Source organism: Halichoerus grypus, chromosome 2, assembly GCF_964656455.1.
Source record: "Halichoerus grypus chromosome 2, mHalGry1.hap1.1, whole genome shotgun sequence".
Classification (NCBI taxonomy): Eukaryota; Metazoa; Chordata; class Mammalia; order Carnivora; family Phocidae; genus Halichoerus; species Halichoerus grypus.
The window spans coordinates 151694512-151717213 of NC_135713.1; the positions used below are offsets into that span (position 1 = coordinate 151694512).

Genomic DNA, 22702 nt, shown 5'->3' on the forward strand with positions numbered 1-22702 from the left:
TCCCCCTCTCCCTGGGTCGGGAAGCCTCTGTTTCCAGCAGGCAGGAAAGGACAGGAGACAGGGGCGTTCTTTCTCGCTGGACATCTGCATGTCTCACTTACCAGGCCCCCATCACAGGCCACCACCCGAAACTAAGGTATCGGAGGGGAAAGCGGCTAGTTCCGATCCTCCGCACCTAAGAGCCCATCGCCAGGGTAACCAGAAGGCCGCCAGACCTCCGCCCTCCCTAGGCCCGGCTACTGCGGGTTCCTCGTCACCTGACTTGCCCGGTCCGCTCACGTGACGTGCTGGATCCTTCCATTCCAGCCTGGAGGGGGGGAGACAAGAAACGGGACGGGTTTCTCCTGCAATACCGCGCCCCAGCTACATGGGTTCTAAGGGGTGCCTGAGGGGCTGCTTCGGCCTCACCCACCGCCTGCCCCCGCCGGAGATCCGGGGGGACCCGGGGGCGCCCCGCCATCTCCGCCCTGCGTCTCCCCCCCCCGGCGCTATGGTTGGGGCCGGAGGCCACGCCCCCTTGGCAGCGCTCCCGGCGGCCGATTCTCCGCGGCGCGAGCCCCCAAGTCCAGCTCGCTCGCCCCGGGCGCATCCGGGCCTTCCTCTCGCCGCTTTCCCGCTCGGTCGGCCCGCAGCTAGGCGATCCCCGACCCCCTTCTTCATGGCGTCGCTTCTGTGCTGTGGGCCCAAGCTGGCCGCCTGCGGCATCGTCCTCAGTGCCTGGGGAGTGATCATGTTGGTGAGGGGACCGCCCGCCGACGGCCGGACAGGGCCCGAGGGGCCCCGGTGTTGGAGGGCTGGGAGGCTGGGAGACTGCGGGCCTTAGAAACTAGCAGCAGGCAGGCCGGAGGGGGTGGCTGATGAGCCGCTGGAGAACGAGACAACGGAGATGGAGAAATGGGGAACTCGAGCGGGGCGGGGGTGGGTGGGGAGCTGGAGCTTGGAACGGGAGCCGCGGCTGGTAAATCTGGAGAGCCCTCAAGGTAGGAGGGAGAAGAGCTGGGTCCTTGAGAGATGCCTGTGCTGAGTGGAGGGCAGTGGGGAAAGGGAGCGCTTGTTCCCGAAATGGGCAGCTGGGGCCTTGTTTCCCCAGGATGACCCGCCCCACTCTAGGAAGAAAACCTCCGAAGTGCTGATTTCCCCTGACCCCTTCCTCCCTGTCCCGTGATAATGACGCCTCTGGAGAGGAGGATAATCTAGCTTGCTCGCTGTTCGTGCCCTTGCACCAGCCAAGTCGTCTCTTTCACCAGCTCCCGCCCTAATCCTGGTGACGGAGTCCGAATCCAGCAGCAGCCACCCCAACCCCAGCTCGTTCTGGTAGCTCCCAGACCCAGACGTTGTGGCAACAGTAGACGTGGGAGGGGCTTAGGGAGTGATCAGGTTGGTGCCTGGGTTCAGCAAACCTGTCCGTTGCCTCTTTTCAGATAATGCTCGGAATCTTTTTCAACGTCCATTCCGCTGTGCTAATCGAGGACGTTCCTTTCACCGAGAAAGATTTTGAGTAAGTAGTCAGGTGGGAGAGGCGGGGCTGGGGGCAGGTGGGAGGCGGCTGAGGCTGTGAATTGTCGGCGGGGGAATTGCGGGTGGCGGGATGCTTGGGCCCCGAAGCCAGAGAACTGAGTGCCAGGGGCTTTTCTCCTTAGCGGCCCTCCTGAACCCACCAGTCCAGATGTGGCTTCTCAGGTATTTTACCTGACTGCCCTGTGCCGCCGTCCCTCTCCCGCCGGGTGGATGCGATCCTAGAACTCACCCGATAGGGTTAGGAAAGCTTGAATAATACGTGTAAAAGCGCTTAGGATGGTGCCTGGCACACAGTGCCCAGGAAATGTCGGCCGCTGCGAATGCTTCTGACACTTCTTTACCTAATCCGCGAATGCTTCTGACACTTCTTTACCTAATCCCCACCCCCAGGAAGGACCCTCAGAAAATATATGAACTTTACGAGCGAGTCGGCTACAACTGTTTCATCGCCGCGGGCCTTTACCTCCTCCTCGGAGGCTTCTCGTTCTGCCAAGTTCGGCTCAATAAGCGCAAGGAGTACATGGTGCGCTAGCGCATTGTCGCGTCCCCCCGACCAGCCCCCTCCTCTATTTAAAGACTGTCCCCACGGCGCCCTCGGCGGGACTGCACCCCCGGCTGTCCGGCGCCCGGCCCCCGCGGAGGGAGGCTGGGGCTGGCCGTCCCCTGTCCCTCCACAATAAAGAGAAACTGCGCCCCTGAGCCGTGTGTCTGTGCTTGGGTCCGGGGGCGGGCCCCGGGGCTGGAGAGCGGCCTCCACGCCGCGACTCCCGGCCCGCCGACGGAAGTGGAGTGAAGCCGGGCCGGAAGTGAGGCGGCGTCTTCCCCTCTCGGCCCCCGCTTCGCGGGCGCCGCCGAAGCCGCCGCGGCGGGCGAGGCGGGGAGCGGCCGGCGGGGAGCCAATCGGCTGCGGGCAGGGGCGGGACTTCCTGCGCGGGGTCCGAGGGGCTCGGTCGCCCGGCTCCGTGGTCCCCGGCTAGGCGGCGGCGGCGGCGGCGGCAGCGGCGTCTCCTCCGTGGGGAGGCGCGCAGGGCCATGACGTCAGCGTCCACAAAGGTTCGGCCTCGCTCGCGGACAGCGCTCCCTGGCGGCCGCGGGCGGGCGGCCCCCCACCCCGTGGCCGCGGCGCCGGCTCTTCCGCCCGGGGCGGGGGGCGGGCGGGAGCCGGGCTGGGGTGGGGCTAGGGGCTCCGGGCGGGACGGCGCGGGGGTGTGCGCCGGCCCCCCGTGACGCCGCCCCGCCCCCAGGTCGGAGAGATCTTCTCGGCGGCGGGCGCCGCCTTCACGAAGCTCGGGGAGCTGACGATGCAGCTGCATCCCGTGGCCGACTCTTCCCCCGCGGGGTACGTGAGCCGGGCCGGCGCGCCAACTCGGTCCCCGCCGCGGACGCTGCAGGGCAGGGACAGGTGGTAGCGCGCCCCGCGCAGGGCACCGCGCAGAGCGGCTGTGAAGGAGCGCTGGTCGCGGGAGGGCCGGCTGCGGCTCCCGCCCCGGACCGCCGCTCTGCCGTGCTGCGAGCCGACCGCAGGGCATGCGGGACGGCCCGAGCGCTGCACGCCGCGGTCGGGGCTCTGCGTGTAAGACCCCCCGCGGGCGGGACTGCTTTCCGCGCGCTCCTTGCGGCAGCTGCCGCACGCTGCTCGGGGACAGGCTTTCCCCTAAGGTGGCTGTCGGGATAGGTGTGTTTGGGGGTCCTCAGGATGCCCACAGGGCGCTAAGAGCTTTTTGCTTTTCTGTGTTTTAAGGAAGCCCTCTTTAGGGACCCACGGACGGGGCCCCAGGGACTGGGGGGAGGAGGCTGGTGGCTGTGGAATGCACAGCCTGTGGGCTGGCCGCACACCCCCCTCTTCCCACTTTCCTGTCCCCCTCTCCCCTCTGACAGTGCCAAGTGGACGGAGACGGAGATAGAGATGCTGAGGGCTGCGGTGAAGCGGTTTGGGGACGATCTTAATCACATCAGCTGTGTCATCAAGGAACGGACAGTGTGAGGGAGGGTGGCCGGCAGAGGAAGGGGGGTGGGCACTCTTCCTCCACACCCACCTGCCATCGTCCTGAGAGCTCCCTTCCAGCTCAGCAAGCGTTCCTAGCTCGCTGCTGGCTGTGTTAGCACCTCCGGGAAGACTAAAAGAATAAGAGTAGGTCAGAAGTTACTGAAATGCTGTGGTAACCAGGACCTTCCAAGAATTTTATTTCGGGTTGCCTGAGATGGCCAACAGTTGAATTTGGTGATGGGAGTTCCCTGGTGGTTTACACAGCTCCTTCAAGATGCTACTGTGGTGTTTCTGGGGATATCGTGACTCTGAACTCGTTGAGCGGGATCCGGTCCTAAGTCTCAGTCTACCTGTGGTAGCCAGGGCTTACCTGGTAGCCTTCCACACCCACACACCTCTCTCCCAGAAGAGAATTAGGATGTGGGCCTTCCCCACTACGCAGTTCAGGGAGTCCACTCTTCACATTCCATCTGCCCTGAGTGTGTGCAAAGCTTCGGGGGAACACGAGAACCCTACCAAAGGTTGGGGCCCTAACCGTGATGCTCATGAAGGGGCTCCCCAGGATTCCTTCAGAGTGGCCCGTTACCCCTGCCCCTCCCCTCCCTTCTTCCCTCAATCGCTCTGATGACTCCCTTCCTAACCTGCTCTCTCTTCTCTTCAGGGCCCAGATAAAGGCCACCGTGAAGCGCAAGGTATACGAAGACTCTGGCATCCCCCTTCCAGCTGAGTCGCCCAAGAAGGGGCCCAAGAAGATGCCGTCTGGTGTCCTGTCCCCTCCTCCAGCTGCCCCTCCACCAAGCAGCTCCAGTGTCCCTGAGGCCGGGGGTCCCCCCGTAAAGAAACAGAAGGCTGGTGAGGGCTGCTGAGTTGCTGCCTGGGGGCTCAAGGTCCCGTCCGAGGTCCAGGGAGAGAACCGGGGGGTGGGTCAAAGAAGGACCAATCTCTTTTCCTTTCCCTGTCAAGGTTCCCGGAGAGGGGCTGAAGTGGCAGAGGGAGGGGGAGCTGGAAGCTTTGGGAAGCTGGGGGGCAGTCGGAGAACCTAGAACCTAGAACCTAGCTTACACCCCCCTCCCCCCCCCCCCAGATGTGACACTCAGTGCTCTGAACGACTCGGACGCCAACAGTGACCTGGTGGATATTGAAGGGCTGGGAGAAACTCCTCCAGCCAAGAAACTCAACTTCGACCAGGGTAGGAGTCCTCCTCCTCCCACTCCCACACCAGCTGAAGTGGTGGGGGAGGGTCTCCACAGGAGCCCCCTCCCTTGTACAGAGGCTTGGGAAGAGAAGGTTCCCCGGTACGCCGTGCAGGGGATCGGGTCAGCAAGGAGCCGGGTGCCTGGGGGGAGGTGAGAGTTGCCTTGGAAGCATACTTGGGGCTCGCTCCATCTCGGCCCATTTTGCTTCCTGTTCCAGACAGCCTGACCCTGGATTCTGGCCTTCTCATGACCTCTGCTGACCCTCCTCCGCTCTCTCGCTGAGCCTTCCGCCTCTGACCCCTCTCACTGTTCCCCCTGGACCCGTGGATCGCCCAGGACTCCGAGCAGGCCTGCCGAAGAGAAGGTCAAGGGGCTGCTGGGGCCCCACACCTCGCCGATCCCGTACGCGCATCTGCCCCCAACCCCTCTGACCTCCACCCGATGGACTTTTTTATACAGAAAACAATAAAGATTGCCCTCTCCTCCCGCCTGGTGCCTGCAGCATCGCATGATGGAGCGTGGGGGGCTGCCGCCTGCCTCCTGAGCCCCAGGGCCTCAGCCCCTCACCGCTCTCGCCCCCCTGCCTGGAGCAGCACGGCAAATACTGGCAGGCTCTTCCCAGCGCCAATATTTCTGTGCTGCTAGAGCCGGGGGGGCTGGGGGTGGGCAACAGAGACTCCGCTCCGCTCTCCGAAGGCAGAGCCTAGCTCCCAGGACCTCTGGCAGGCAGTATTCCTGAGGCTGCCCTGGGGATTTTAGAGGGGCTATTTCCAGGGCTTCCAGGACCACCACCCCCCCCCCGCCACCCCCCACCTCACAGGAAGGCCCAGATGTTTTCTGTGTCGCTTCTCCAGGGTGGCCTCCCGGGGCCAGGCCTCAGCGGTGCCTCCCCCACCCTCGCTCTAACACCACAGTGTGGTTTGGACGTGGCCACAGAGCCGTACAAACCACAGTGTGCTGCTGGGGCGGGAGCAGGACTGGGGTGGCTTGAGAGGAAGGGAGCACAAGATGGTGCCGTGAAGACCCCCACCGCCAAGAGCAGGGACCTAGAGAAGGCTTCGAAGGCAAACGTGGCCCCAAGAAGGGTTGGGGGGGCAACAGGGAACCGGGGCTAGGGGCTGGCAGCCCACTGGAGGGAGAGGGGCCTAAGGGATGAGCTCGCCGTGGGATAAGACTGGAACCATCTTCCCTCCACAGGAACTCTACTCAGGGGATCCCTCGGGTGGGGTCAGAGGCAGAGGAAACGGGGAACGACTGTGGGGGGCCAACAGACTGCCTCCCGACTCAGCAAGGGCAGGGACCCAAGGCTTCCTGTGTCCGTCCCTCCCCTCCCTGGGTCAGAACCCAAGAGAAAGCAAGGAGAGACAGAAGGCCAAGGACAGCAGGGTTGGGAGTTGGCAGTCCAGAGGTGGTGGGGCCGGAACATGGTGGGGAGAGGGGGGCCGGAAGTTGCCCTGGGCCCTGGGCCTGCCACAAGATGGAGGCCAAAGGCAGGAAATGGAGGCCAGGGGGAAAGGGGAGCAGCAGGGCCCAGGAAGAGGGCTGTCTGGACCTGGGGGCCAGGTACTCAACCTCCAGCACTGCTCCCACTCCCCACTGCCCCCCAGGACCCACGCCCGGACCCCCCGCGACGACCCCCATCAGCCCATCCACCAGGCCCAGGAAGGCGGGCCCACCCCAGAAAGCCACGTTTAAGCTGAGACAAACATGCCTCTCCCCACCCCCACCCTAGGCCTTCCCTCAGCCTTTTCCTCCTGTCCAGGACATGATTTGTAAAAGCACCCCACAGAAGGCAAAATCCAAGGGCCAAAATCCCTTCCACAAATCAAAATAACATCCTCTGCAACCCAAAAGTTTTCCTCCTACCTCCCATTCCATCCGCTACCACCCCCCTTCCGACACACCCCCCAAAACTCTTAGCAATCAGAAAGATCTAAGATGGTGGGTGTAAGCAGTCTTTTTAGGCCCCGGGGGGATGCCAGACCCCCTCCCTCGAGACCCCTGTCTGTCCTGCACCAAATCCTACCAAGGCTTCCTGCTTCTCACTCCAACCTCCCTAGCCCCCCAAACTGAACAGCTGCCCCCAGCTCCCATTCTCGGCAGAGCCTTTGTGGGGGTGAAACAGAAATCAAACACTTTGCTAACGGCTGGGGATGTTGGGGGACCTTCTGGTCTCAGCCTTTGGTTTCCATTTGGGGGACTGCAGTTTAGGGGCAAAAGGGAAAGCCTCTCCAATCATCCCCCCAGTTCCAAGACTGACAAAGCCCAACCCCACCCCAGCACGCACCTCCAAACCTCCCCCCCAACCGCCACGTCTCTCCTGAAAACAGGGGACACTTTCATCCCCACTTACCTCAGCTACTCTCCCCTGAGATCCTGGTCCCCTATTTTGAAGGGAGCAAAATTTGGGGTGCATCCCTCACATTTGGGGTGCAGGAGAAAGGAGCCGCCCCAGTCGCATCGCTGGCCTCCTTCCTCTCGGCTGGCTCAGGGAGTGGGGAGTGCCCTAGGGAGGGGGGACCCCCACAAGAGAGCTCAGAAGGGGGTTCCTCCATTCCCAGTCAGAATTGGGGACACCCCCCCAAACCCGTCCCAGCCCATCCGTCTCCAACTCGGCGGGAGAGGCAGCTGCAATGCCCCAGTCAGATTCCCCCAACACTACATTCCTCACCCCATCTAGAGGGGTCCCGGGGGCCCCAAAAAATCCCAAAAAAATCTAGGATGTTGGCAGGACGGTCCTGGACTAGCACCCCAAATTTGGAGTCCTCAGATAGCCCCGTTTTTTCAGGAAAATTCCGTCTTTCACCTGCCTCCCGCCAGCCCTGCTCTGTCCCGATGCCAATTTTGGAAGTCACTCCCTCCTTCCTCCTCCCCGTCTCTCCAGGCCCCCCCGCTCGGGGGCTAGGGTCCAGGAAACCTGGCTTCCAGACCAGGGGGGGCACTCCTCGAAGGGCTAGGGGCCAGGAGGTCAAGCTCACAGCCCCAGTCTTAGGGAAGCAGGAAAGCCCGATCCTCCCCTCCCCTCCCCCCTGGCTGGTCTCCGTGGTGGTTTAAGGAAAGCCTGGAGGATTGGAATCTGCCATTGCTGTTGCACAGGCAGGTTTTTTTCCTTGGGTTGGGGGGGTGGGCGGTGGGAGGGAGAGAGGGGAGGAGAACCGAAGAGAGCAGGGACCCAGGCGTGCAGAGCTGGCCTGGCTTACCCCCTCGCCCCTGCTGCCGTGGGGAACCCCTCCCCCCACCCACCTCACCCGCATTCCCAGTCCTCTGACTGCTTTCTCTTTGGGGCTCTTATCCTAGAAACTCAGGGTACAAGAATCACCTCCGCGTACCCCCACCACCACCTCTCCTTGCCAACGTTCCAACAGCACTGCCCTAGTCGGGGGTGTTCACCTCACCACGGGACACCCCATCTTCTCCCCACCTTCCCGGAAAGTGAGTTGTGCTCCCTTAAGAAGTTGGGGTTCAGAGTCTGAAACCGCCTTCCCTCCCTCAGATCTATCCAGGCCACATAGAAATAAGAGGAGATACACTACCCACTACCTTTCCAAATTTCTCCCTTCAAGTCCTGGGTGTAAACTGGGGGTTCAGCAAAGAAAGAGATTTCTAGAATCTGGGATGGGTGAGAGGGAAGCTAGCTATAAGCAAAGGACATCCCAAACCAGCATCACGCTCCAAATTAAGTGAGCCCCCACATCAATCTCACCTTATGACCCATCACTCAGCTTCATCAAATACACCCAAAGAGTGACAAAACACCCCAAAATAAGGACACCCCAAAACTTCAGTCTCCTACTCTGGGCCCTCACCTTGTTTCTCCCCCTGGAAAAAGCTTCATGGCTATCTATGTTTACACAGGACTATCCCCCCTCAAAATAAGTTTCCACAACATTCAAATATAAAGCTTTGCTCCACCTCAATGACCCACAATCACCCAGAAGGCCTTCAAACTTGCTCCCAGGTTCCTATTATGTTCCACCTCAAGCTAATAAAAAAACTCCAGATTGAATTTCATGTCCCCCCAAGCCTAACCCGAGCCTTGAAACATATATGGTTTCCCAAAACAGACTGTACCCCCAAATCAGCATGACTACTCTACTTGAAATCAGATTGTCCATACACACCAATGACTCTTGACTCCCCAACACAAAGCCCTCATCCACCTCCTGAAGAACGCCTAGCGGGTTGTCCTGATATTCCAAAGTGACAATCTCCAAATTATGGGTGTCAGAGTCCCCAAAACTAACAGAGCTTCAAAATCAGCTCCATGCCTAAAATTTACCATTGGCGCTCAGGCCTTCTGAATGCAGCCCCCAGTGCCCAGAACAATCCAGCTAACTCAACACCCCGTAACAAACATACTCTCCACAGCTGACCAGATAACATAAAATCAGCTCCATCCTGATACCAAAGGGAGCCCCTCGTGGAACTCCCACCTCCAAACTGAGCAGAGACCAGAGTAACCCTGACATGCAAAAGCCCCATCCCCGTCCTGATTCCCTAGTGGTCTGGGATTCCCACTTTCTCAGCAGTTCTTTCCTGCGCCCAAATAAAGTCGCCCTCGGATCAGATAAAGACACCCCAGGCCTGGATACGCAGCTCCTCGGATGACGGGCAGTCATTCCTGGGCACCTGTGACCCTCTTGAACCCAAGTCCTGCTTTGCAGCTAGACTCAGCTCTGCACCCCCCTCTCCAAATAAACATCGCCTCCCCCAACGTCTCCCCCAAACAAAATATGAGGGTGTGACCCGTGCCTATCTCCCAGATTAGGGACCTCAAATTAGGGTTATCGGTTATCGGACGCCTCCTGCCCTCTCTCCCTTCTTTTACCCCGAGACCCTCCCTGTTTTCCCTCCTCTCTGTCCACCCCACCCAACTTTCAGATTAATGTTCACTAAAAATTCACCTCTACCGACAGATAATAGTGTCTAGCGTAATTAGAAAAGAGAACCCTGAGCTCCCAAGGCTCAGACCCCACTCCTTTTCCCACCAGTTCCCTTGCTCCCAGAGCCCGCGGATTTCTCACCCCAGATTAGGAACCCCAGCCTCGGAGGAAAGTCCCCTCTGTCGCCTAACTCTCCCTCCCTCCGCCCAACCTTAGTCCCCCCCCCCCCCCCCCGGAGACAGAGGGACAAAATCAACCAGCGCAAAGGGGAGGAGGACGAAGGTTTCAGCCGCTCAGACCGAATCGATCCTGCGCCCCGGTCCGAGTGGACCCCAGCCGGGTGGAGACGGCGAGGCGAGGCTAGTGCTCGTCCGCCCCCTCGTGGAAGGAGTCAAACATTGCCGGGTTTTGCCTACTTGCCGCGCTGGACCCCGGCGTCCCGCCAGCCTCCAAGCGTAGCCGACGGGCGGGTGCCCGAGGCCCTAGTGAGCTGGGATTGGGGGAGGGCGAGCGGGCTTTGGGCGGGAGTCTGTCTCTCTGGATCCCTAAAAGGATTCAGAAGAGAGTCGGGAGCGAGAGTCCGGACGCCCAGGTCTCCGGAGCGCCTCTCGGCCCCCACCCGGGGCTTTCCCCACCTCCTCGAGGGGAAGCAGCTGGCGGAGCCGTCCGGTCTCAGGACAATGGAAGGAAACGAACTAGAAATCATATCCGTCCCCTCCCCGCCCCGCTCGATCAGAGCCCCCCCTCTTGCAGGCCCTGCTAGAGGAGCCTGTCATTCACACCGCGCTCTCCCGCTGCTGAGACCCCACGCGAGTCCACCGTGGCCTCCCCAAGCCCGGTGCCTCGCTGCGCTCCCCTCTCTCTCCCTTGATGTCGTGCGTTGGAAGGGGGAGTTTTGCTGTATCCACTCTCCAGTTAACAGGCACCCCCCCTTCCAAAAGCCAACACACCGATTTTCGCTGCCCCAGGCCCCTCGACGACCCGGGTCACCCATATTTCCAATCTCGATATCCCCAACCTCCTCCCCAATTCCAGTGTCCCATCCCCGATTCCACGTCCAGTGGCCCAAGACCCCTTATGTTACGACCACCCCAGGGTTTCTGAGGTCCCGCCCTCGAGCCGGAGACCCCGCCCCGGGCTCGCCATCTGGAGAGCTCGGGAGGAAGGAAGGATACAGACCCAGGCGTTCACCCCACCTCCACCCCCGCCCCCGCCATCCCGGCCAGATAAAGGAGCCGAGTCCAAGAGGGGAGAGAGACCCCGCCCCCCTGAGAAGAGAAGCCGCAGCCCCTGCAGGACGGGGGTAAGAACGACAGACCGAGGGAGCCAGACTCCTGGGTCCCCGAAAAGGGTTGCTGATGGTAGGACGACTGAGGCCCACTACCTGGGCTAAACTAGGACTCCGGGATTAGACAGTAGTGGAATTCCGTGGTTCGGAAAGGGAGCCTGGGTTGGGATTTGGAGGGGTGTGGACCGCAGGCCGTCTGGGGTGCCCGGGCAGGTCGGACGCCCGACATTCAGGCGCGCGGTGAAGCCGAGGGGAGCGGGGTGCTGCACCGACACGAGCAGTCGAACCGAGGGCGCTGCGGGCCGGATCCCCCACGCTGGCCGTCGACGCCGCGGCGTGGGGGCATCCACCTCGCGCAAGCACTGCGGAGCCTGGGGGGCAAGCGAGCGCCGACGCGCTGGGGGCGGAAAGAACTAGACGGCTCACGCCAGGCTGCGCGAGCCGGGCGGGGGGCTCGGCCCCGGCTGCACGTCAGCAGAAGGGGCGAACTGCGCAGGGAAGGCGTCTGAGCACCGCCTGGGTCCCTGAGCCCTTTCCCGGGCACCGGCAGGCCTGCGTCGCCATGGGTTCCACCGCCACCCCCGAGGGTGCGCTGGGCTACGTCCGCGAGTTCACTCGCCACTCCTCCGACGTGCTCGGCAACCTGAATGAGCTGCGCCTGCGCGGGATCCTCACTGACGTCACGCTGCTGGTTGGCGGGCAACCCCTTCGCGCTCACAAGGCGGTTCTTATCGCCTGCAGGTTCGGGGAGTGACTCAGGGGGGCGGGGCGGGACAAATGGGGAAGGGGTGGTGCCCTAAGGTCTTTGGGAGGGGATCCGAAGCCAAGCCTTCCAGAAGCAGGAGGCTGAGCGTGGAGCGTCGGGGAACTGGGGGGGCTTTCTACAGCGTGGCGTGTCTCCGTGGGCTCCCCGGGCCCTAATGTAGCCTCTCTCCCCTCTCTCCAGCGGCTTCTTCTATTCGATCTTCCGAGGCCGCGCAGGCGTGGGGGTGGACGTGCTCTCCCTGCCCGGGGGCCCCGAAGCCGGGGGCTTCGCTCCTCTGCTGGATTTCATGTACACTTCACGCCTACGCCTCTCCCCCGCCACTGCGCCGGCTGTCCTCGCAGCCGCCACCTACTTGCAGATGGAACACGTGGTCCAGGCATGCCACCGCTTCATCCAGGCCAGGTGAGGGAGCCCCAGCTCGGTGTCCTCCGTTGCGCGAGGCGGCAACCCAGGTGTCGAGGGTGGAGGCCGGGATGAGGAGAGAGCACTCATATCCCTCGCACTTTTCCCAGCTACGAACCTCTGGGCATCTCCCTGCGGCCTCTGGAGGCAGAACCGCCCACGCCCCCAACGGCCCCTCCACCAGGCAGCCCCCGGCGCTCCGAAGGGCATCCAGACCCACCTACCGAGTCTCGCAGCTGCAGTCAAGGCCCCCCCAGCCCAGGCAGCCCAGACCCCAAGGCCTGCAACTGGAAAAAGTACAAGTTCATCGTGCTAAACTCTCAGGCCTCCCAAGCGGGGAGCCTGGCCGGGGAGAGGAGTTCTGGTCAACTTTGTCCCCAAGCCAGGCTCCCCAGCGGAGATGAGGCTTCCAGCAGCGGTGGCAGCGGCAGTGAAGAAGGACCCATTCCTGGTCCCCAGAGCAGGTACAGACCCTGGAACCTCAAGAATTTGCGGAGGCCAGCCTCAGCTAGGAGGCAGAGCCATGGGGCCTGGGTGGTCAGGAGCAGGGAGCGAGGGGGTGGGACTTTGGCAGCACAATTGGATATGGCTCATTGGTCAGTATTGACTCACCACCAGAGGGTAGGCCTTCCGCTCCGAGTTCTCCAGGCGAGAACTCCTCCATAAAATCTCTGCTAATCCTTTTCTCTGGGCTTGCCACCTGCCTAGGCTCTCTCCACCTGCTGTCACGGGACAGTTCAAATGTGGGGCTCCAGTCAATACCCCCCATCTCCTCACAGCCCTGGCTCAAGAGACCACTGGATCACACTCTGGGCGGGCTTGCCCACCACCAGGTAAGAGCCCTTCCTTTTACCTCCTCCCTTGGCTTTTCTCCTCAGGCTGCTCAAGGCCAGTTTGGACCAAAAGGAAAGGCCCGCCCCAATTACTGCAAATTGGAATCGCCTAGGGAGCTTTTAAAAATCCCATTGCCCAGGTCACACCCCATAGATCAGAAAGTCTGGAAATGGGAGCCAGGAATCAGTATTTTTTTTAAAGCTTCCAATGAGCAGCAAAGTTTGGGAACTTCTGGCCTGTTCCCATCAGGGCTGAGTGGTGGGCCCAGGGCTGGGCAGGGCCTCTCCGGCAAGCTGTCGAGCCGAGCAGTGGTCCAAGAGAGGAGAGAGAAACAGAAACTTCACCCAGTAACTGGGGCCTCCATCTACCACCACCACCACTATTGAAGAGATTAGCAGAGTAGTCTGAAGTCAGACAGACATGGAGTCAGATCTGGGCTTGTCCTCTCACTAACCATGTGACCTTGAGTAAGTCAAATGAGCTCCAGAAGCCTTAACAGTAAATTGGGGAAAAGAAAACCCACTACCACTGCGGTTTGAGGACTCACTGGAATTGTCATTACCCACCCCCCTCCCAGGAAGTGAATTTTTCAGCTGCCAGAACTGTGAGGCGGTGGCTGGGTGCTCGTCGGGGCTGGACCCCTTGGCTCCTGGGGATGAGGACAAGCCCTACAAATGTCAGCTCTGCCGGTCTGCCTTCCGCTACAAAGGCAACCTGGCCAGTCACCGCACGGTGCACACAGGTAAGGGGGGAGAGGGCCCTGGCCTTCGTGCCCGCGGGCGTCCTAGGACGGAGCCCCTGACCTCCCGGCCTCCCTGCCTCCAGGGGAGAAGCCCTACCACTGTTCCATCTGCGGAGCCCGCTTTAACCGGCCGGCCAACCTGAAAACGCACAGCCGCATCCATTCGGGAGAGAAGCCCTACAAGTGTGAGACGTGCGGCTCGCGCTTCGTGCAGGTACCGGGCGCGTCTCCCAGCCCGCTCCAAGGCAAAGTGCCGGAGGGCGGGGCGGGCCGTCGGGGAGGGTTCGGTGCCTCCTGGACGCGCGCTCTGAGGTCCCCCTGGCCTCCCAGGTAGCGCATCTGCGCGCGCACGTGCTGATCCACACCGGGGAGAAGCCCTACCCTTGCCCCACCTGCGGCACTCGCTTCCGCCACCTACAGACCCTCAAGAGCCACGTTCGCATCCACACCGGGGAGAAGCCGTACCACGTGAGGACCCGACTGGGCCCGGCGTGTACCTAGGGGCGGGGCTGCGAGGGGAGCGGGCCGCGCGGGCCCCGGAGCGCTCCGAAGTGGGCGGAGTCCTGGGAGATAAGGGGCGGGGCCCCGAAGTTAGGCTCCCGGGCTGGGCGCCGTCCTCCGGAGGAGGAGCTAGGGATGGAAGGGGGCGGGACCTGGCTCCGCGACCTCCGCCGAGCCTCGGGGGAGACGCGCGGACCCGAGCGCTTCTCTCCCGCGGAGAGCCGGGGGCGGCCGTGGAGGAGGCGGGAGCTGACCCGCTGTCCTCCCACAGTGCGACCCCTGCGGCCTGCATTTCCGGCACAAGAGTCAACTACGCCTGCATCTGCGCCAGAAGCACGGAGCTGCTACCAACACCAAAGTGCACTACCACATTCTGGGGGGGCCCTAGCTGGGCGCCGCGCCCAGGTCCCACTCGCTTCCCGGGAGCCGGGACAGCTGCGGGCTCGCGCCTGGCCTCCCCGTCGGGCCTGGGCATGCGGGGCGTGCAAGGCCCCCCCGGCGTCAGCAACGGCCACTGGGGAGAGCAGGGGTGGCAGATCTCCGCTCGATCTGCCTCTGTTTTGCTGGTCAAAACCTCTTCCCCACAATCCAAATTGTTTCTGAGGAGACAGCCAGCTGGGAGCTGCGGGGGGAGACTGGAGGGAAGGGCCCTCCACCTGCAGCCCCCCTCTCATTTGGTTTCTCTGTAAATATAATTTATTGAGGCCTGTGGGTGGCACCAGGGCCTTCATTCTACCGCATTTCCCACGTGCACAAGTGTGATCAAACGTGGCCTGAAGCACAGTGTGTGGGGTCAGCTCTGCGGGCAGAGATGAGCACTTAGCTGTCTCCTTCGGCTTGACTGTTTTATGTTTATTCTTGTCATAACTTTCATCTTTAGAGTTGTTGTTTCTCCTATCTGTTTGCTTGTCGGTTCGTTGAAAGTGGAGAAAGGGTCGCTCTGTGTCCCGTCCCTCCCAATCCTAGGTCTGGAACCTAATTTGTTCTAGGGCAGCTCTGGGGACGTGTGGGGTTGTGGAATTGGGTCGGGAACCCTCTTTGGTATTCTGGATATTGTAGGTTCTCTAGCGGGCTAGAACTGCATATGGACTCTGCTCTGGTTCCAAGACTTAGAGGACCTTTTTTTGGGGGGTGAGCCGGAAATGGAAGTAAGAAGTGCTTCCTGGGGGCCATGGATGTGGGGGCTTTGGCAGTCTTGGAACTGGAGGGAGGATTGGAAAGGCTTTCTCTTGTGGCCCTCACTGGCCCATGAGTCTGGTCACCTAGGTTTGGCTCCACTGTGCCGATCTTTCATGAGTTGGGCTTTAGTTGAGCCCAGAATCCTCCCACTGGGGCCTGTTCTCAGCACTGGGTTGGTCCCGTCCTTATCAGAGATGACGCAACCTTTTCTGATTCTGCCCAGACTCTAAGAATGCTATGACCTGTGGGAGAATTATTAAACTCTATCTTGACTAAGAGATAAAGAGTCATGACCAGTCCTTACCTGTAGAGGTGTCTGGGTTCCAATGTTCCTTGGGGTTCTCTCTACCTGAGACAAGCCCCTTCTTCCTTTAGTGGGTTTTCAGACATCTTCTGGCAAGTGTCCAGATTCCAGAAACTTCTTTGCCTCTAGAAGTCACAGGTGCTTGGTAACTTTCTTACCTTAGAAAAGCTAGGTCTGTGACCTGGCCTTCCTGTCACTGCATTCCTGTCTGGAACCGGTGAATGCACTATTACCTTCCACAGGGAGAGAAAAGTGGCTGAGTTCCATTCTGGATTTGCTGTAGTTTGGGATTATGACTGGGATTACTGTTGGGATTAGGGATTTAGAAGATTTAAAAGAGTAGTTGACTGATGGTCCTTCTAGTTGACCAAGTATCTGGGTAGGATTAAGAGGTTGGTTGAGGGGCACAGTCCCCGTTGTTGGCCCAGTAGGTAGAAAGTTGGGAATGGGGTTGCCTCTTGACTAGATGGGATGTCTGGAATGTGAGATGATACTCTGAAGCCTTGACTTACAGTCCTTTGCCTGCTGCCTTGGGAGCTGTTTGATTGTGGGGTATGGGTGGAGGGTGAGGAGCACTTTGAATTTGTGGGGTGGGGCTTCCTCAAGATAGGTCAGGACTAATTGCTGCCGCTTGAGGACAGGTGAGAAAGCAACTTTTATCATTCCCTCTTCCTCCCCACTGCAGAACTGAAGTAGGGAGAGAAAGCAGAAGAGAGATATGAGAAGGAACCATGATTTTTTTTTTTTTTTTTTTTTTTTTTTTTTGCCAATTGGATGGGCAGGTGAAGAGCGCCTAGGGGTGGAAATGTTAGATCTTGCAAGATCAGAATCTTGGAATAAAGAAGCCTCTCTGTGCTGCCTGCTGCGTCCAGGATTCTTGCCTGGGAGGATCTGGGAACGGGGTGCAACGGGGGGGGGGGGGAAGAATGAGGGTTCGTCCCTCCTGGATTCTGTCTTGTATTCTGTGCCCATTCGACCGCCCCATCCCATCAGACACTTTAAATGGCCCTTGTTCTCCCCTTCCCTGCCCTTGCCTTCCGGCTCATTGTGTAGGAACCCGTGACCTCACAAAGTTTGTCCGGAGCCACCTGCATCCTGCTGCTCTGAAGTCACTTCCTGCCCGAGGAGTGGAGGCAGCAGGGAGAAACCAGGAGGCCACTAATAATACCAAGAGGCTGGGGGATGCATCTGTGCTGGGGATCTTAATGCTTGGGACACCCCCTACCACCACCACCACTACCACCACCAAGGAAAATGGATAGGACTTGGGTCCCCTGAGGACAGTAGAGTGTGGAGGTGGCAGTGAGAAGGTGAAGCATGTGGTTAGAGCCAACAGGCCAACTCCACTCCTCCCCCAGCAATGGTGCCTTGGAATCTATCCAGTGCCCAGGGCATGCTTCTCTCCCACCCTTTCCCTGTCCCGTGTGTGTCCTGGGTGCGCAGCTCTGTTCTGCTGTGGGCAGAGGGTCACAATTCTGTTCAGTTACCTCCCTTTTGGACTTAAATTCCTCATCTGTGAAATAAGGCCATTAAAGTGGCCTGCAGTTCCTGCCTACATTTACAGTTTGTGGTTGTGTTTCTCCATCTTAAAACTTATGACCTAGATTAGAAATATTTCTAAGTAAAACATGAAACAAAGAACTTAAACTAAAACCTCCCTCCCCCTCCCACCACTACAGCTTATGCCCTGTTGAAAATGAGACCAGCGGGGCGCCTGGGTGGCTCAGTTGGTTAAGCAACTGCCTTCAGCTCAGGTCATGATCCTGGAGTCCGAGGATCGAGTCCCACATTGGGCTCCCTGCTCAGTGGGGAGTCTGCTTCTCTCTCTGATCCTCCCCCCTCATGCTCTCTGTCTCCCATTCTCTCTCTCAGATAAATAAAATCTTTAAAAAAAAAAAAATGAGACCAGCTAATATTACTTATCCCTGGGTACCTGTCAGGTCCTAAACTAAGCTTTTTTTTTTTTTTTTTTTAAGATTTTATTTGTTTATTTGACAGAGGGAGACACAGTCAGAGAGGGAACACAAGCAGGGGGAGTGGGAGAGGGAGAAGCAGGCTTCCCGCCGAGCAGGGAGCCCGATGAGGGGCTGGACACCAGGACCCTGGGATCACGACCTGAGCCGAAGGCAGACACTTAACGACTGAGCCACCCAGGCACCCTTAAACTGAGCATTCTTGTGCACAACGTTTCTAATTCGATTCCCCTGACAACCCTCCAAAGTAGGTATTATTATCCCCAATTCACAGTTAGGAAAACCAACTGAGAGGTTCAATGTCTTAGTGATCCTATATACAACCACATCAATTGCCACGTCCTGGCATATTTCCCGTCAGCCAAAGTTTTGATTCCACTTAACAAAGTTTGGGGGGTATGATTATTTTTATTTCCCACATGTAAAATTATAGGGCTCAATATGCTTTTTAAAATTACACAGCCCCGGGGTGCCTGGGTGGCTCAGCTGGTTAAGCCTTGGACTCTTCATTTCAGCTCAGGTCATGATCTCAGGGTCTTGAGATCAAGACCCATGTCAGACTCCACACTCAGCAAGGAGCCTGCTTAAGACTCTCTCTGCATCCAACCCCCCCCCCCAACCCGACCTGGCACTCACAGGTGCACTCTCTCTCTAAACAAACAAACAAACAAAAAACAGCTCGCTCCCTGCCTCACCCCCCACTTGTCACTTGTCTGGGTATGAGCCCTTGAGCCCAAGTTGCAAGGTCAGGGTCCTGGGGAGCAGGAATTATAATGAAGGAACAGAAAGCCAAGCCATTAGTGTTATATAGGGTGGAGAGACTGGATACTGGTTGGATCGGAGGGGCTGACCGCTGGGTGATAAGAGCTCGTCTCTTTCGTCAACCCCATCAGGAGATCAAAACCTGCTATTAGGAAATAGTAAAACCAGAGGGTGGAGGAAAAGGTTTCAGCCCCACCGAGGAAGGGGGGTAGATGGTGCTGGGGAGGCCCTGAGTGCGCTCACGGCCGCCCTTCCTCTCCCGAGTTATTTTTGGTCTCTGTGACTTGTAGATTTCCTGTTAGTGAGGACAGAAGCGACAGGAACTGAGTCGCCACCGCAGACACGAACGCCAGCAGTCCCACAGTCCGTTCCCCCGGTCTCTTCCTCGGCCCCTGAGCCCCTCGAGGATCCAGGCATCTGGATTCCAGTGTACTCAGGCGCTAGGGCAGCTATTTCCCTTTGAGTCTCAGCGCAGAACCCCTACGCCCACCACGACCTGACCTTGCCACTGGGCCCCTCATTCAGCAAGCGGGTGTCTTCCTCTCCTGAACCGCTTTACCCACCACCCACCCCCAGGAACTCCCTACGTGAGGGTCTTGGTGCGGGAATCTGGACGGACTGGCTGGTTAGGTGGAGGGGAGACGCAACAGCCTCCGGGTAGGTCCCTACGTCACGTGGGGCCCATCGAGTTGGCCTCCCGCGGTCCCCTCCTGACGCATGCGCCCCACTCGCCGTCCCGGTCCAGAACCGAGCTCTCTAAGCCCCGCCCTGCCCTTCTGGCTCCACCCCCGGCTCGGGAGTCCCGCTTCCCCACCCGCGAGCCGTGGACAGGGACGACGGCCAGGATGGGCAGGTAGCTGACGCTGGCCGCGATAAGACGGATAACCCACACGGAGACTGGCGCGCCGCAGGGCGGGGGCCCAAACCCAGGGCCGCCTCCGGGCTCCAGGCTGAACGTCGGGGCCCCGCCCTGACTCGTCCGGCCCAGGCCTCGACCCGCTGCGCGGGGCCCGCGGAGCCACGCCCCCGGGAACCGCTGGCGCGGAGGCCGCCCGCTCTCCCCACCTAGGTCGCTGGGCGGGGGACAGGCGCAGGCGCCCCACGCAGCGTCCCTGCCTCCCGGCCTCCCGGCCCCGTCGCTGCCTTCCCCTGCGGCAGCAGCCTGCCCTCCGCCGCGCGGCGGGGCGGCTCGGTGGGCAGAGGCGGAGGGGCTCGCGCCCTGCTCCCGCCCGGGCTGCGCGGAGTGGCGGCAGCCCTGTGCGCTGGCAGATGGCGCACAGGGCCGAGCCCCCCGACGGGGGCTGGGGGTGGATGGTGGTGCTCTCCGCGTTCTTCCAGTCGGCGCTGGTGTTCGGGGTGCTCCGCTCCTTCGGCGTCTTCTTCGTGGAACTGGTGGCGGCGTTTGAAGAGCAGGCGGCGCGGGTCTCCTGGATCGCCTCCATAGGGATCGCGGTGCAGCAGTTCGGGAGTGAGTGCGGCGCCTGGGTCCGGCGGCCCGCCACCCTCCCTCGGAAGGGAAGGGGGGATGCGGGGACGCTGGGGAGGAAAGGGCGGGGCTGGGGAGGATACTGGCCAAGGGCGCCGGAGAATCTCTCGCACGACTGCCTTCCTCTTTCTCAGGTCCCGTGGGCAGCGCCCTGAGCACGAAGTACGGGCCCAGGCCCGTGGTGATGGCCGGGGGCATCCTGGCTGCGTCGGGGATGCTGCTCGCCTCCCTCGCTACCTCCTTGACCCACCTGTACCTCAGTATTGGGCTGCTCTCAGGTGAGGCCCTGGACAAGGGCAGGAGACTTTCACCTTCTTCCTGCCCCTTCCGAGAGGCTTAAGGAGGAGCCGATGGAAAGTTCTGGCTAGCACCTGTGCCCAGGAGGGAAGGAAGTCTTAAGAGCGATGACTAAAGTGATCAACGTGGTGCAGGGATATTGAGAAATTCAAAGATGTCGAGGCCAGAATGTGCAAGCCCAGGGCTGGTGGGGCCGGAGTGTCGAAGCAAGAATCACCATGAAGTTGTGCCAGGCACCGCGACTTCTAAATAGATACCATCATCCGGTTTACAGACAGACGAAGAAAGGCTCTCGGAGCTTATGTAACTTGGCAGACGGAGATCGCAGGGCCAGAAGTGGCACAGCCCGGGCCTAACTTCCAAAGTTCGGATCTAGTTACTGTGCACACAGTATGTCTAAGCCTCTGCGGTCCCATCAGGTCTATTACCCCCGTCTTGCAGATGAGGAGACCGAGGCTGGGCGAGGAAATAAAATACACAGGGTCGTACAGCTCGAAACCAGGCCTGTGCTGTGTTCTATGGCTGGGCAGTGGTGGGATTACCGGGTGCCCTGGGCGCCCTAAGAGGCCCCCAACCCCTATTTCTTCCTTTCTGACAGGCTCTGGCTGGGCCTTGACCTTCACTCCGACCATGGCTTGCCTGTCCCGTTACTTCTCTCGACGGCGATCCCTGGCCACAGGGCTGGCACTGACCGGCGTGGGCCTCTCTTCCTTTGCCTTTGCCCCACTTTTCCAGTGGCTGGTCAGCCGCTATGCCTGGCGAGGGGCCCTGCTGCTGGTGTCTGCCCTCTCCCTCCACCTGGTAGCCTGCGGCGCTCTCCTCCGCCCACTGTCCCTGAGGGAGGACCCCGTCATGGGCGGCCCTGGGACCCAGCTCACCTCCCTCCTACATCACAGCCCCTTCCTCCGTTACACTGCTGCCCTCACGCTGATCAACACTGGCTACTTCATTCCCTACGTGCACCTGATGGCGCACCTCCAGGACCTGGATTGGGACCCACTGTCTGCTGCCTTCCTACTCTCGGTCGCGGCCATTTCTGACCTCGTGGGACGTGTGGCTTCTGGGTGGCTAGGAGATGCCATCCCAGGACCTGTGGCACGACTCCTGATGCTCTGGACTACCCTGACTGGGGTGTCACTGGCCCTGTTCCCCGTGGCTCGCGCTCCCACGGTCCTGATGGCTCTGGCCGTGGCCTATGGCTTCACATCAGGGGCCCTGACCCCGGTGGCCTTCTCCGTGTTGCCTGAACTGGTGGGGACTGGAAGGATATACTGTGGCCTGGGCCTAGTACAGATGGTCGAGAGCATCGGGGGGCTGCTGGGGGCTCCTCTGTCAGGTAAGGGCGATTGGGTTTCCTTGGGGGGGGGTCACGGCTGCCATGTCATGCAATTTGGGGAGGGGACGAATAATTACGTTATAGTGTACGTGAATATTGCCCTCTGGAATGGCACAGAACACAGCCTGCCTGGCCAAACATAGCGGCCCCGAAGTGGGTCCATGGGGCAAGGAAATGGGGGCTGTGGAAAGACTCCGAGGAGTTATGAGGGCCCCTTAGCAGGGTATCTACAGGTTGGGTGTGCAGAGGACCTGGATGGACTTGGCCAGATTTAGCCTGCAGGTGTCTGGCCTTTGCCTTGGCCTACTGGGCCCCAGCCCAGGTGTCTGAGCTGTCGGGTCAAAGTTCTCCACGGCCCAGATGCCAAAACCTTCAGACCCGTAACTTTCTCGTCTTAACTATTAACTGAAAGTGTAGACGGAGGGTCACGGTTGAAATTACCCTCTGGAAATTACCTGTAGAAACCTTGGGGATGCCAGAATTCTCGAGCTCATCCAGTCCTGCCTAGTGAGTTCGAACTCTTCCGAGATGATGGGCTAAGGATTACGTTCTTCCCTTCATCGCGCCCAGGGACTGGGTCACCCACATGTGTTCTTCTTCTCTCTTGGACCTAGGCTACCTCCGGGATGTGACAGGAAGCTACACAGTTTCTTTTGTAGCGGCCGGGGCCTTCCTTCTTGCAGGGAGTGCCATCCTCATCACTCTGCCTCGCTTCTGCTCCTCAGCCTCCACCTCCAAGCCCCGGGACCTTGTCACAGAGGCAGTGGATACCAAAGTCTCTCTGACCAAGGAAGGGCTGGGAGAGGACTGAACTGCAAAAAGGGGCTGTCAGGCCCAGAGAGCTAGAGCTTGGCAGCTCCAGAGCTTCTCCTCCTGGCCCATCCTGGTGCCCAGAGAACCACAGTGCCTTAAGCATCTTGAACTGCCTCCCCCCAGGGCAGGCCTGTGGGGGGGGGGGGGCGGGTCCTGCGCTGCGTGCGCCAACCCCTAGTATTTTGTCGAGGACTCTTATCCCTTCTTTGGTCCCATAACCTTTTCCAAAGGATCCGGGAGCTCAGTCTGCTCCCCTGAGCTGTGAGTCAGCTGTGAAAACCAAAGGCCAAGAGACTTAATGTGTTTTACATGTGATCTCTACTGTTGCCTACCAACTTCCTTCTCTGCAGGCAGATGTTGGGGAAAGGGGGATGCCCTTTTGAGATAAAACTGAATAAGGAAACTGGGTAATCGTCAGAATCTCAAAAAGAGCTG

At 60.0% G+C, this 22702-nt stretch overlaps 5 protein-coding genes across 29 annotated transcripts in view; 4 read left to right on the forward strand and 1 right to left on the reverse strand.

The window, feature by feature from the left end:
* LOC118519108 (polyunsaturated fatty acid (12S)/(13S)-lipoxygenase, epidermal-type-like) overlaps positions 1-284 on the reverse strand; it is a 156209-nt gene extending 155925 nt beyond the window's left edge. For 14 of the 22 annotated variants that reach the window (XR_013445952.1, XR_013445948.1, XR_013445957.1 and 11 more), the window contains exon 1: positions 102-280. The gene's annotated coding sequence lies outside the window, so the exon portion shown is untranslated. Of the gene's footprint in view, positions 1-101 lie in introns of all 22 variants that reach the window. The other 8 variants (XR_013445953.1, XR_013445946.1, XR_013445967.1 and 5 more) reach the window with 3 other exon arrangements.
* Positions 285-510: 226 nt separating this feature from the next.
* Positions 511-2217, forward strand: RNASEK (ribonuclease K). Its single transcript, XM_036066209.2, has 3 exons — positions 511-736; positions 1422-1498; positions 1909-2217. The coding sequence occupies exons 1-3, from the start codon at positions 659-661 to the stop codon at positions 2048-2050; spliced, it is 297 nt and encodes a 98-aa protein (XP_035922102.1). The 5' UTR covers positions 511-658; the 3' UTR covers positions 2051-2217.
* Positions 2218-2420: 203 nt separating this feature from the next.
* Positions 2421-5190, forward strand: BACC1 (BPTF associated chromatin complex component 1). Of its 3 annotated transcripts, none has more exons than XM_036066210.2 (6): positions 2422-2571; positions 2763-2857; positions 3397-3498; positions 4167-4357; positions 4590-4694; positions 4919-5190. In XM_036066210.2, exons 1-6 carry the CDS (start codon positions 2551-2553, stop codon positions 4981-4983), a joined length of 579 nt encoding a protein of 192 aa, XP_035922103.1. In that variant the 5' UTR covers positions 2422-2550; the 3' UTR covers positions 4984-5190. The 3 variants fall into 3 exon arrangements, with proteins under 3 accessions (XP_035922105.1, XP_035922103.1, XP_035922104.1); XM_036066211.2 differs by having other exon boundaries at positions 4923-5190; XM_036066212.2 differs by lacking the exon at positions 3397-3498 and having other exon boundaries at positions 2421-2571.
* A 5612-nt stretch (positions 5191-10802) lies between these two features.
* BCL6B (BCL6B transcription repressor) lies at positions 10803-16460 on the forward strand. 2 transcript variants are annotated; one of them, XM_036066214.2, is made up of 9 exons: positions 10803-10945; positions 11423-11613; positions 11819-12040; positions 12151-12504; positions 12749-12873; positions 13452-13616; positions 13700-13830; positions 13947-14084; positions 14389-16460. In XM_036066214.2, the coding sequence occupies exons 1-9, from the start codon at positions 10943-10945 to the stop codon at positions 14503-14505; spliced, it is 1446 nt and encodes a 481-aa protein (XP_035922107.1). In that variant the 5' UTR covers positions 10803-10942; the 3' UTR covers positions 14506-16460. The 2 variants fall into 2 exon arrangements, with proteins under 2 accessions (XP_035922107.1, XP_035922108.1); XM_036066215.2 differs by having other exon boundaries at positions 10803-10887.
* Positions 16461-18996: 2536 nt separating this feature from the next.
* On the forward strand, positions 18997-22670 carry SLC16A13 (solute carrier family 16 member 13). The gene is made up of 4 exons (XM_036066216.2): positions 18997-19803; positions 19956-20099; positions 20717-21454; positions 22069-22670. The coding sequence occupies exons 1-4, from the start codon at positions 19605-19607 to the stop codon at positions 22263-22265; spliced, it is 1278 nt and encodes a 425-aa protein (XP_035922109.1). The 5' UTR covers positions 18997-19604; the 3' UTR covers positions 22266-22670.
* Positions 22671-22702: the final 32 nt, after the last annotated feature.

Coding starts and splice junctions, on each gene's coding strand:
- BCL6B (XM_036066214.2), top strand. Junction 11,614..11,818: donor GCGGTTCTTATCGCCTGCAG/GTTCGGGGAGTG, acceptor CCCTCTCTCCAG/CGGCTTCTTCTATTCGATCT. Junction 12,041..12,150: donor CACCGCTTCATCCAGGCCAG/GTGAGGGAGCCC, acceptor CACTTTTCCCAG/CTACGAACCTCTGGGCATCT.
- RNASEK (XM_036066209.2), top strand. CDS start 659: ATGGCGTCGCTTCTGTGCTGTGGGCCCAAGCTGGCCGCCTGCGGCATC. Junction 737..1,421: donor CCTGGGGAGTGATCATGTTG/GTGAGGGGACCG, acceptor GCCTCTTTTCAG/ATAATGCTCGGAATCTTTTT. Junction 1,499..1,908: donor TTCACCGAGAAAGATTTTGA/GTAAGTAGTCAG, acceptor CCCCACCCCCAG/GAAGGACCCTCAGAAAATAT.
- SLC16A13 (XM_036066216.2), top strand. CDS start 19,605: ATGGCGCACAGGGCCGAGCCCCCCGACGGGGGCTGGGGGTGGATGGTG. Junction 19,804..19,955: donor CGCGGTGCAGCAGTTCGGGA/GTGAGTGCGGCG, acceptor CCTCTTTCTCAG/GTCCCGTGGGCAGCGCCCTG. Junction 20,100..20,716: donor CAGTATTGGGCTGCTCTCAG/GTGAGGCCCTGG, acceptor CCTTTCTGACAG/GCTCTGGCTGGGCCTTGACC.
- BACC1 (XM_036066210.2), top strand. CDS start 2,551: ATGACGTCAGCGTCCACAAAG. Junction 2,572..2,762: donor TGACGTCAGCGTCCACAAAG/GTTCGGCCTCGC, acceptor CCCCGCCCCCAG/GTCGGAGAGATCTTCTCGGC. Junction 3,499..4,166: donor GTCATCAAGGAACGGACAGT/GTGAGGGAGGGT, acceptor TCTTCTCTTCAG/GGCCCAGATAAAGGCCACCG.